General features: G+C 42.1%; 1 protein-coding gene across 3 annotated transcripts in view; it reads right to left on the bottom strand.

Annotated features, from left to right (window-relative positions):
- The window catches only part of man1a2 (mannosidase, alpha, class 1A, member 2), a 147,177-nt gene that overhangs the window by 51,756 nt on the left and 82,607 nt on the right, over window positions 1-12,814 (bottom strand). For all 3 annotated transcript variants that reach the window (XM_084545211.1, XM_084545212.1, XM_084545210.1), the window contains exon 6: window positions 10,662-10,742. In XM_084545211.1, coding sequence (XP_084401337.1) covers window positions 10,662-10,742 — 81 coding nt within the window. The remainder of the gene's footprint in view (window positions 1-10,661; window positions 10,743-12,814) is intronic.

Raw genomic sequence — 12,814 nt, 5'->3', positions numbered from 1 at the left:
TTGCATCCTGCTGGGGATGGCTGCTGCCATCAGGGTGTGTCATTGCTATGGGGTGGGGGTGCCTGGTCTGGTCTAGGTGGGTGCTACATGTCTGAGTAACATCCACACCAATGAATGCCAGGTCTGAAAGTTTCCCAGCAGAACATTGAATTGTCACAAGATGGTCAATGCTATTCACTTCTCCTGTCAGTGGTCACAATGTTGTGGCTGATTGGTGTAGTTCTTGGGTAGTAGTTTCTGTTCTTGCCCGTTTTGTTTGTCCTTCTCCTGCATTTTATCTCATTTCTGCCTCCATCTCAACATTTCTTCACCTCCTGTGATCTTCTGCTCTCCATCTTCTCTTTTTCCTTTGTGTTAAAATTTATGTTTTTGCAGCCCACTAACTGTCTCCTTCTCCTGCATTTCTACTCCCCACTTTCCCTCTTTAGCCCCTGAAGTCCTTCCTTCTGCACCACGTTCCAGTCGTCTAATTTCCTCTCTTCCTCTTTGTGTTTTTTTTTCCTGTTCTGCCCCTCGCCATCATTATCTCTGCCCTTCTGTCTCTCCACCACCCTCAGCTTCATCTGATGTTCTTCCACCGCCGTCACTCTCCGTCTCCTCCTTTCCATCCGTTCATCCACAGGGTGGCTGTGCTGTGACGTTCGTGCTTGCAGAGTCTGCAGCTTTTCTTTTCGACGGCCTCATCTCATTATCCTACTTTACAGGGCTCGTCTCGTCCTCCCTTCACTGGGCAATCTGCTCCTCGCTCAAATCGTCCGTGTCATTGTACTCCTCTTTTTTATCTCTTTTTCACTCCATTCCTTGATACTTATCACATCTATGACAAGCAAAAATTTTTTTTTGCCCCCATCCCAGAAGGACAATACCCCTGCTAAGCTGTTTTATCTCTCCAATGAAAATGATTATTACAGTAATATCCCTGTTTTTATACACCAGTTTTCCCACTTTCATTCCTCTATATGAAAACTTGTTGATATCAAAGTCTTCCGCAGTATTGAAGGAGGAAGGGTTTTTCTCGTTCGTTCAAGAAAAGTGGGCTTTTCTTTTAGGGATCCCGCTTGGCAGCGCGACAAACAAGAGTGTGTTGCAATCTGCAGTAAAAACCCCAACTGAGACACATAATGTGTTGCATCAATGTCTGAAGAACGTTCCCTAAAAGGGTCTTAATTAGAATATGTCGTTGCATGACACAATCGTATTTCTGAATATTGTAATTTTTGGTATTAGTGCTTGAACCATAGACTGTTTATGAATATGGACAAGCTGTCGCCACGTCCTTGCACTGGCTAAATTGATGCTGTTTTCCCGGGGATACGGGTGGCGACATGTTTCTAGAACTAAAACAAAACTTACCCAAACAATTGACACTTGAACATGCATCAGCATTATGTCTGTGAAGGTTCTCAGTCATCCAGGTCATGGTATATCCAACAAAGGTTCAAAAAAAGGCAACTGGACTTGTAGAGTTTTTTGAGAAGACGTTTCACCACTCATCCGAGCAGCTTCTTCAGTTCAGAAAAATGCTTCAGTTCATCCGAGTAGCTTCTTCAGTTCAGAAGAAGCTACTCGGATGAGTGGTGAAACGTCTTCTCAAAAAACTCTACAAGTCCAGTTGCCTTTTTTTGAACCTTTGTTGGATATGCATCAGCATTGTATTAACTACCTAAAATGACAGAAACCATCCTTAAAAAAAGATTATTTGACGTGCATTTTAGTGTCCCATCCACTAACATGGAGGAGGTGGAGCTTATGACCTATACTGCAGCCAGCCACCAGGGGGAGCTGTACTTGCTTTGGCAAACGGCATACACCTTTATACCGTCTACGATTTGAACATACTGTTTATTTTGAAGACTTTTAAGGCAAGTAGCTCCTTCCGTTCTAAATGACTGGTGAAGAGTTTAGTTTTTCAGTGGTGTCAACCTAAATCTCACATGACTAGGGTCTGTTAACGAGTCAATACTCACCGGAATTTGTTCAGATCACCTTGGGTAGCATCCTCTTTGCAGCGTTAATGGTTCTCTAACAACCCAATAATGATCTCAAACTCTCCAGACTCAAGGTGTGAATGGAGGTGAAACTTCTTGTTAAGATAAATGGGTTGTAAGCTGCTGATAAATGGTGCCTCAGTCCTCCTCCCCGGTTGAGAGGAAGGCTTTCCAACTTTACACAGATGGTTTCCTTCACTCCTCTTTCAAACCATCTGTCTTCTCTGGGTGAAATGCGGACGTTGTTGTCCTCAAAACAGAGTCCAGTTCACCTCGCGTTAGCATCCGTCCTGGGCAATCTGATCACAAGTTGCCAGTTTTTATTGCCCGGCATTAAAATGCATCTCCAAATGCGTCTCCAGCCAGTTCTCTGTCTCTAACAGATCTCTATTGATGTTTCGGAACCAAGGACACTGCAGTGTTTTTGGGCACACATTAATTTAAGTTATTATTTGCTGATGTCCACCCTGCACAAAACTGAGATTATACCTCAAACGCTGGAAACACTGACTGGTAATTAAGGAAAATGCATAACTTGACTCCACACGGTTCCTCATACATCGACATGAATAACTAACCACATGCTGATAAGTTATTTAGTCACCGAATCACAGTGTACTCATATTAAATACTTTCATTTGTTAATTCTTTAGTTAGTTAAGAGCTACAAAGAGAGAATATTTCTTACAGGCTCTCATTACTAATGGACATGTTTTTTACCCTTTCCTTTTAATAAAGGCTGTGAATGTATGAGGCAAAACTCCACTGACGCAAGAGCACCCTGTTGAGTAGGAGGTCTTTAATAATGTGACTCAGGACTCACTGTGTGTTCACACTATCAAAGGAATGAGGTCAAATGCAACTCCACCACCTCCACATGTGGTCACAGATCGGGGCCTGTATTTCTAAAGATTCTTAGCGCAAAGAGTAGTTGCTCCTAGTGGCCAAATTTTAAGAAAATTCTTAGACTCATGATGTTTTCTAAGAATTTCCCCTCAAAGTTCAGAGTAGATCCTGGTAAAGATAAAAGGTATTCCTAAAGAATCTTAGCTCTTAAGAGAGCTCCTAAGATGAGATCTGTTAAGAGCAGGGAGGAGGACTTTAGGAGTTTCTTAAGCAGAACGGAGGCATTTATCTGTTTCTTCTTGTCTTGTAGTGTGACATTGGGGCCAAATCTACCAAATCTCAAAACACTTTTATTCTCATTGACCAGTTGATCCAGAAGCAAACACTGTTCCTCTGTCCAGTTGGGTCTCCTACTTCTTTTCTTCTCCATTGCTGTTCGGTTTGTGGAAGATCTGAACGCCAACCAACGCTGCTTCTTATCGGCCGGTTAGCAATCACAGAAACTGATGAAAGCTGAGCCATTTTACCCTCGTTAATACCAAATGGATGAAAAATGACCAGCGTGGTAAATGAATGGAAGCAAATAAATAGAACTATCAGCGTGTGAATACTGTACAAGTGGGCCTGAGTTTAATCACACATTTTGTAGGATAATTTTAAAGTATAGCTTACTATTTATTTACCAGAGATTTTTGTGTAAAATATTATTTATAATCACACAGTCTTCATAGAGATTAGATTCTATGATTAAGTCTATTGATTTGACAGTCTAGTCTACGCCCATTATCACCAACAGTGTGTTTTTATCTAGCTTTTAGGATCAACCAATCACACCTTTTACCTAGCAACGGGGTCAACCACACCTCCTCACTAAGATAAGAGTTTCTGTCTATTCCTTGCTCAGAGTTCTCTGAGAATGTTCTGGAATCACTCCTAAGCTAAGACGCCTTGCTAGAAGTTTTTAAACTAAGTTAGGAGCTCTCTGAGAGAACTCTCTGAATCTTTAGGAATATGGGCTCGGATCAAACAAATGCCTCCTCACTTCCTGAATGTGTTCACATCTGTACTTTCCCAATTGCAATCAGATTGCCCAGAATGAAAAGTTAATGCAAGGTCTGAGAGCCTCCACAAACACGCCTTCCCTTTCCCCCCCAAATTCATTCCTGAACAGAAAGCCAGGACACTCTTTCAACCTTGAGTTCGAAACTACCTGCCCTTCTCTCAAAAGCACAAATGACTTCATAACCTGAGCCTTTGCATATCAAAAAGGTGCACACATACTTGTATATGTATTTCAGGAAGCCTGCCTAGACTTACATTAATAATATTGTGCTTTAAATGATGAGTGTCTGGTAAGAAGCTACTTTAACGTTTGACAGTTAAGCTGTATTTCCTTAATCGGACATTAATGATGCCTGTAGGAGGCAACGGGAGATAAACGTCGGATAAATATAGACTACTGTATTTCCTCTGACACCGTTGTGACACATATACAACACAGTTCACATAATTAAGAGTGTATACCTGCCTAGAGGACACTATTCTACACCATGCGTCTTCTTTCGAGCTGTACCAGCACATTTCTTCTAACAAATAGAGAACATTGTTTCAGGCTGAAAGTGTAACACCCGCCCGACGTCGGGATGCTGCGACTACAGCTGCGACGGTTCTGTACTTACTTTGAAGAAAACGAAGGAAAAGAAAAGTGTGCTAACGAGGTGCAGGTAGCGACGGAACAAAAAACACCACACTACACACCAAAACAGCTGAAAAAGTAAGAAGCAATGAGTAGAAAACACCACGTTTGATTAAAAGATTGTGTTTTTTTTTTTCTTCGTGTTGTTTTGTTTCTTTCTTGCAGGTGAAAGCAGTGAATAATGAGTTTGCAGATTCATCAGTCGCCGTACAGGACTAAGATATCATCGAGCTGTCCTCTACTTGCCGCTGCTTTGAAAGTTAAACGAGGTATAAGTATCCCCGCAAAGACACAAAAATTGTCGATTGCTTGAGTCATAGTCTTGGAAAACACTGAAAATGACGAACATTACGCAGTTTTTCTTCTTTGTCTCGACCTTAAACTATACATTTAAATCCACAAAGACTTGCAATACCTGGCAACACTTGAAAAGTCAGTGGGAATAAAAAGCTGGAAATTACAGGTTGTCTCATTTCCTGCATTTACAGCCGCTTACAGCATGACTTTGAGTCACTTACTTCTCAGAATCCCTGACTAAAAATGTTTTCCACAAGCCATTCATATTCTTCTTTCCGTTCTTTCTTTCGTCACCAACGTAATCAGCAACCAACCAAATTTCTAATCTGTTGTGCCCATCATAGAAGCTCCTATTCATTAAAGGGAAACTACTGTTTTTTACAACATGGACCTTATTTCTGGTATAAAATACGATCGTTTACTCACCCATATAAGTTTTGCGTCATTTGTAGTCGTTTGGGAGATATTTAGATCAGCGTATATCCATATAGTGGGAGTGAATGGGGCACCGAAACGCAGCCTCTAAATAACGCATTATCTGCCGCGAAACTCGTTCATTTCACCAATACTTTGTTATTGTACGCTAGTGCTATTCCCTGTTGAGTCCGGAGTTACCTGTTATCATCATCCGGGGTCTGTAGATTGACCTACAGACCCCGGATGATGTCTTCTGACCTGGATGATGTCGTAATTTGCTACTGCTATGGTTCGTCCACAACCTCAGAATCGGAAAAATAGTCAGCTATGTCGCAAAAAACTAGCAGTAGCAAATTACAGGTAAACAAGCCGACCGCGTGGCGCTCAGAGATGACATCATCTAAATTGCCCTGTTCACATGAAACTGTAAATTAAAAGGTGAAGGGAGAAAGAGGAGGAGCAGTGGGGTAAAAGTCCAGTGGAGACGAGGGTAAAGGACAAACTGTCCTTAAGGGAACGTGGAAAAGGGCAAGATAAGTACAAAGGAAGGAAGTGAAAGAGAAGGAAAAACAGGTAAAAGCACTTAATGTTTGGAGAGATGAGGAGGATGGAAGAAATCTGAGGAGCACATGAGGCAAAGAAACACGACAGAAACGAAGGAGAAAGTTAACAATATCAGAGAAATGTTAAGAGAGGAAAGTAGGGCAACACAAAGGATAAAAAGGAACAGAAAAGAAAAGGATGTTGGGTAAGAAAGGGGAATTAGGAGAACGGATAATAAAGACAGCAGAGAACTGGGATGAAGACAAATGTTAAAATGAAAACAGAATAAAGGGAACACGGGATGAAGAAGGCTGCAAATCACAAGAGCGTCAACAAGAAAAACAAACGGAAAGAAGGTGATCAAATCGGAGAGGAGCAACATAGAGAGAGTAGAAGAAGAAACGAAGACGAGAAGGGAAGAAGATAATGGTTGATGGGCTGCAGACAGGTGGCGAGGACGGAGAAGAGAAGGAGGTGAGGACATTAGAGAAAGTGGTAGAAGCAGAATGGGAGTGTAAAAAAGAATAAAAGTAGGGACAGACGGAGGAGTAAACACAATCCATCACTGCTGCTCTGCCTCGACTCTCCCGGACCTCTTCCTCCTGAATGCTGATCTCCGACTCGCCTTCACTTTCTTTTTTCTTTCTCCACTATTTGACTTACACATATTTCTCTTCCTTATTTTGGCTTCCAGTTGATGCTTTTTTTTTTTATGTTCAGGGACTGAGTTGATGGTGATAGGCAGACACAGTAAATCAGTAGAAGACCAAATCTGATGAGGCTGTCCTTGGACTATTTCTCCACATAAAGTCAACTTTGTCTTAAGAGAAAACACGGTTACCTTCATAAATAACTCGTTTCGGCTTGTGTGCCCAACTAGAAGTTCTGACTTGGTTTATTTGCCGACATAAAATGAAAATTTCAGACGGTGCCAGGTGAAAAGAAATGGACGGAACTTTAAATGAGACAGGAAACTTCTCCAACACAGCAAATATAGTTGGGTATGTCTCCAACCAGTCGTCTAAAGGCTCTTTTAGGATACTGCGGGACATAGACGCCGTAACCTATGTACGTAGCCTACAGCGGTGTGAGTCATTTGTATTTGCGCGGTCGTCAATCTGGGTCGCTCTGTAAAGACGCCACCCAAACACTAGTGGGCGCTGTGTCTTTTATGCCAGTCGGGTTCATTTTTGTTTCTACTTCCTGCTTCATTTTCAACGATGGTGATTGAAACTTTCGCAAAGATTTCGCCGAAGACGAGTCACACAAATGCTTTTACCTTTAAACCTCCTCAGTAGGGGTGCACGATAATTATCGGTCCGATATCTGGAAATTATGATGTCATTCCGATAAGTCCGATATCATAACGAATGGCCGCGATAATATATAATATATATTTTTGTCAGTACTGCGGTGTGAGTGGTTGTTTTAATCAATCGCTCCAACTCCCACATGAGACCTGAACGGCCTGAAGTGAATGCTGCGTTCAAGTGGCATTGTATAATCGGAAAAACAACATTCTGGCTGAACAAAATCATTAAAACACTCCCTCATGTCGGAAAACAACTCGTCAACTCAGTCATGATTTTAGTAGTAGCTGCAATTACCCAGGATGTTACACATAAACCACAGAAACATAAAAGGTCGGAAAAATGACTCTCAAACCGGGAAGAGGGAACTTCCAACACCACTTGAATGCAGCACAGCGTGCATACGTTTGTAAACAAACAACATGGCGGCGGTGGTGGTGTGGGACTTTTTCAAAGTTTCAGAGGATGACATGTCTCTGGCTGTTTGTAATAAATGTTTAAAGAAAGTGCCACGAGATATCAGCACCAGCTTTAATACCTCAAACATGAAAAGTCATTTGAAACATAGCCATCGATTCGATGGGGTTTTGAAGGCGTATGAGGACGCCAGCGCGGCTAAAGAAGGTAGCAAGCTAGCCGGAAAGATATGTCAGGTATGTTATCGGTATCGGCCTTTGGAAGCGGAAACATATCGGGTAACGGCTTTTTAAAAAAGTCAGTCTTTCCTCGATGTGTTCCATCTTTATTGATCCAAAACAATCAATTCAAAAATTGTGGAAATGCAGAAGCAGTCGGAAATACGAAAGCGGAAACACGCTACTACCAAGCGGACCAATCGCAGCTCTTGCGGCCTGCATGGGGGCCGGTCTGGGCCGTCAAATTGACGCTATAAAGCTAGAGCTTACAGTAGGTTTCTGAAAATTTAAAAAAAGGAGATGACTGAGAGCTTAGCTAGTTCTAAAGTTTAGTATATGTATAGTTATAGAGCTATTAGAGACCCCTTGAGCTGTGGTGAGTTATCTTGGGAGTTCTCCAGTGGCTCTACTTGTGTTTAATTATCCAACAGTTTGGGCTCAGAAGTAACACTAATTTGCTGCATTAGAGTTTTTATTCGTTCTCTCGTGTGTTCGCCTCTAAACTCACCCCTCACTCCATCCCCAAAGACGTCCACTAGAGACTGACACCAGTAAACTTTCTCTTCCGCCTTTAGTCCACCGCCTTCTCATCTTCATCCATCCTTCACGCTGCTTCACATTCACGCAGTCACACACAACCCCACCCCCCAAGCGGGACACCCAGTGACAGCCATCTCTTGTGGTGCTGGCTGAGGCGGGCGCTAGGGATGTTTAAGTGCCTTGCTCAAGGACACGTCCAGTGAAGAATGAGTCCCGCCGGGTCGGGGTCATTCATCACCTCATTCTCCACTCCCATCTCTTTATCTGAAACGATCACCTCCAAACACCCTCCGCTCATCCACAGGCGTCTCCAGCCTCTCCTCTCCTCCTCTCTGCTCCCTCCATCACTGTCTCCTCTCAGACGCCCTCCCGCGCTCCATCTCCCCCTCTATCCCCGCCGCCCACCGCTCCCATTATCACCCGAGTGGGCTCGGATGAACGATCCGGGATTGATTAGGGTGGAGGAGTGTGTGGGAACAGGAGTGGCGTTAAGTTTTACTTGAACTTCAGGTTAGGTTGCTGTTCAGACGCAAAAATAAATAAATAAATAAATAATCCAACCCACATCCCCTATCTCTCTCTCTCTCTTTCTCTCTCTCTCTCTCTCTCTCTCTCTCTCTCTCATGGCTGAGTAGTTTGTTGGAGATGTTCAGTGTTTGGAGCGTTAGACCGGCGTTTAAACTAATAACAGATGACTTCTCTCCTTGGTTTTATCTTTACCTCATAAGACAAACATGTTATAAAGCTGTAGCTGATTTTCAAAGCCGGAAAAAGGCTGCAGCTACTCTGAGGATGTTTAATTTCTCTTTATCTGTCCCAAGTCTTGCCATGGCTGCAAGTGGAAGTCCCAGGCTTTGGTTGCCTAGGTAACCCAGGCCCACTATCAGCATGGTGAATTAGGAGGACAGTGTTTCCTTGGGTTGAGAATCGCTATCGATTTCCTGATTTAATTCAATAAAAAGTTGTTTTTTTTCCAGTTTTGAAACAAATTTACTTACAACTAAAACTAATGCTGTCATTGTCTCCACAGATTTGCTGTATTTATACAATATTTTACGTCTGGTCAGCACATTTCTGGCATAACTTTGCTTTTGCGCAGCTATTCTCTGTGCTTTTTATATTACAATCAACCTTCAGGCCTGGCCGTGTTGTGAAATAACCTCGTCGTCGTGCTACGTTTGTTGTGCCAAATCAGTGTCGCAAGACCACGGCGAGATTTCTAATGAGGCGATTTGATCTGATATCGATATCGGGATTTTAATCAACAGATTTTAACCAGAAAAATACTTTTCTTTTTTAAACCCAGCACTATTCAATCAACTTCATCAATCACTCTGATTGGTCATTGCTTCAAAGTTGAGGTTTGGTGAACTTGGTATTCGCCCACTTCAAGTTTTTCAGGCTATGCTCGCTACAACTCACTAAAGTTTTTATTTTTGAAAGATATCACATAACTGATGGACGACATTTTCCTTAATGAGAAAGAGAAAGGCACCAAAGACACACCCCTTCACATTTAGTATCATTGAAAAGCCCTAAAGGAGTTAATTCAGAAGTATGCAGACAAATCTGAACTACTGGTGGTCAGGAGGATATTATACAACTATGAGGAAAACTACACACAACAATTTACCACCGTTATTATCTGTGAGTAAACAACAATAAGTGGGATCTGTTCATACGTTCGTTATTGTTCTGCTCTCTTCTCTTCATCATCTAAATCCTAAAACATGCAAATGAGACAAATAAAAAGCTAAACCCTCTTTTCAACTTTCTGCCAATCTTCCATCTTTATTTATTTATACCTCCTCTCCCTAATTAATTCAGATAAACTATTTCACAGGGGAGTGCGAGAGAACTTTTTTTGTTTCCTAGGAAACGCCGCTCACGTCTGCAGCGTCTAATTATTTTTTTATTTGACACTCATGCGTCAGTTGTGTTAAATTAAGCTGAATGGAAATCGTAAAGTGGCAACAGAGAGCAGGTTTGCGCCGAGATCTGCTGCGCAAAAAAATAAAATAAAGTAATAATAGAGGATAGTGGCTGAGGTGGAACCTGTTATAGAGGGAGCACGGCTTGGCCGGTGAATGAAAGCAGTGGACTGGATGGGACGGAGAGAGAGAAAGAGGGAAATAGGACAGAAAAAGAGAGATGGATGGTTGGATTTAACTTTCACCAGCTCCATAACCGAGAAACAAAAATACGCCCGCTGGCAGAGGAGAGGATGGATGGGAGGAGGAAGTGGAAAGGAAAGGAAAAAGTATTATCTGTATTATTTTTTCATCTCCATCCCTTCATCTTTGCAGCCCTACCCCTACCTCTCAATCGCTCATGTTCAGAACAGCTTTCAATCCCACAAAACACACACACACACTATATAAGTACTTACTTCCTGTCCGGAGAGGTAGTAGGCAGCCAACAGTCCTCCTATGAACCGAATGTTGACCTCAAAAACAGACACCTCTGCATTCTGGGGGAAATAAAGAGACGGCACAAAAAAAAGCTGATCAGACAGAATATCATTAACTTTTAATTTATTTCACGGCGTCTAGGGCTTTGTGCAGTTTATTTCCATTTGACTTTCATCTTTTATGGATTGTCTTGGTTCATTTCACCATAGAAAACAAAAGGAAACTGTAAAGAAGGCAATGTTAAAGGGTCCAACAGACTGTGTCCCCACTGTTATCACTAAAGAATGCTAAAACAAAAGGCACTAAGTAAACTAATAACGTCCAACAGACTCAAATACTGCAACTATACAACAATAAATTGATATACACTACCTGGCCACCTGGGTTTAACTAATCAAATAGGTAAGAGCCTCCTATTGGATAATTACTGCATGGGTGATTATCCTTCAGCTGGAAACAAGTTATTTAACCCCAGCTGATGCAATGAGTAGCTTCTCATTTCTTAAACAACCATGTCTAAAGACACATCCTGTGGTCGTGGAAAAGATGTTAGTCTGTTTGAGAAGAGTCAAATCATTGGCATGCATCAAGAAGAGAAAACATTTAAGGAGATTGTAGAAACTACTAAAACTGGGTTAAGAACTGTCCAACGCATTATTAAAGACTGGAAGGATAGTGGAGAACCATCGTCTTAGAGGAAGAAATGTGGTCGGAAAAAAATCCTGATTAATGGTGATTGGCGATCAAACGTAAACGTTTGGTGAAATCAAATTGAAGAAAACCAACAGTAGAACTCAGGGCTATGTTTAATAGTGAAAGTAAGAACATTTCCACACGTACAATGTGAAGAGAACTCAAGGGATCGGGACTGAACAGCTGTGTAGCCTTAAGAAAACCACTAATCAGTGAGGCTAACTGGAAATAAAGGCTTCAATTTACTAGGGAGCATAAAGATTGAACTCTGGAGCAATGGAAGAAGGTCATGTGGTCTGATGAGTCCAGATTTACCCTGTTCCAGAGTGATGGGGGCATCAGGGTAAGAAGAGAGGCAGATGAAGTGATGCACCCATCATGCCTAGTGTCTACTGTACAAGCCTGTGGGGGCAGTGCTATGATCTGGGGTTGCTGCAGTTGCTCAGGTCTAGGTTCAGCAACATTATGTTGCCCAAAGAATGAGGTCAGCTGACTACCTGAATATACTGAATGACCAGGTTATTCCATCAATGGATCATATTCCAAGATGACAATGCCAGGATTCATGGGGCTCAGATTGTGAAAGAGTGGTTCAGGGAGCATGAGACATCATTTTCACACATGGATTGTCCACCACAGAGTCCAGACCTTAACCCCACTGAGAATCTTTGGGATGTGCTGGAGAAGGCTTTGTGCAGTGGTCAGACTCTCCCATCATCAATACAAGATGTTGGTGAAAAATGAATGCAACACTGGATGGAAATAAATCTGGTGACATTGGAGAAGCTTGTCGTAACAATGACACAGTGAATGTGTGCTGTAATCAAAGCTAAAGGAGGTCCAACGAAATACTAGAGTGTGTGACCTTTTGTTTTGGTGGCGACTTTTTTTTTTTGGCCAGGCAGTGTACTTCCTAGCGATGTTTCAGTGCAATTTATCTTCACATACTTAATAGTAAATGTCTTTGGCACTGTCCAGAGTTGGTATAAAACAAACCCCTGGGGTGGACCACAACATGCCAACACGGCTTTTTAATCACCACATTAATGCTGATATACACTTGTAACAGGAGACACTGTAAAAGCTTTGAAACTGGAAGGTTATTCACTGTCCTTAACAAACCCTGGACCAGCCGGCGGAATGTGAACAGAAAACCTCTCCAAGTGAATTAATATTTGAGCCACTGGCATCGATCAACAACTCAGTGACCTGCCTCGAGTTAGACTTCAACGCCTTCAAAGCTCCAAGTAATTAAACAACACAAGCCAGCTATGTGTGGATCAGTGGACTTTAAATGTGTTTTCTCGCAGTAATTAAGACCAAAGTCGTCAGCCTGGCTATTGTTTTCTAGCTGGTGTTCACCTCCATTGTCCCTCTTTGCAAAGCACAGCTTAATTGAGGATAAATGTCAACAACGTTTCTGGTTTTTTTCTTCCAT

This window comes from Chelon labrosus (assembly GCF_963514085.1).
Source record: "Chelon labrosus genome assembly, chromosome: 5".
Classification (NCBI taxonomy): domain Eukaryota; kingdom Metazoa; phylum Chordata; class Actinopteri; order Mugiliformes; family Mugilidae; genus Chelon; species Chelon labrosus.
This window is presented reverse-complemented; position numbering and strand designations above follow the sequence as displayed.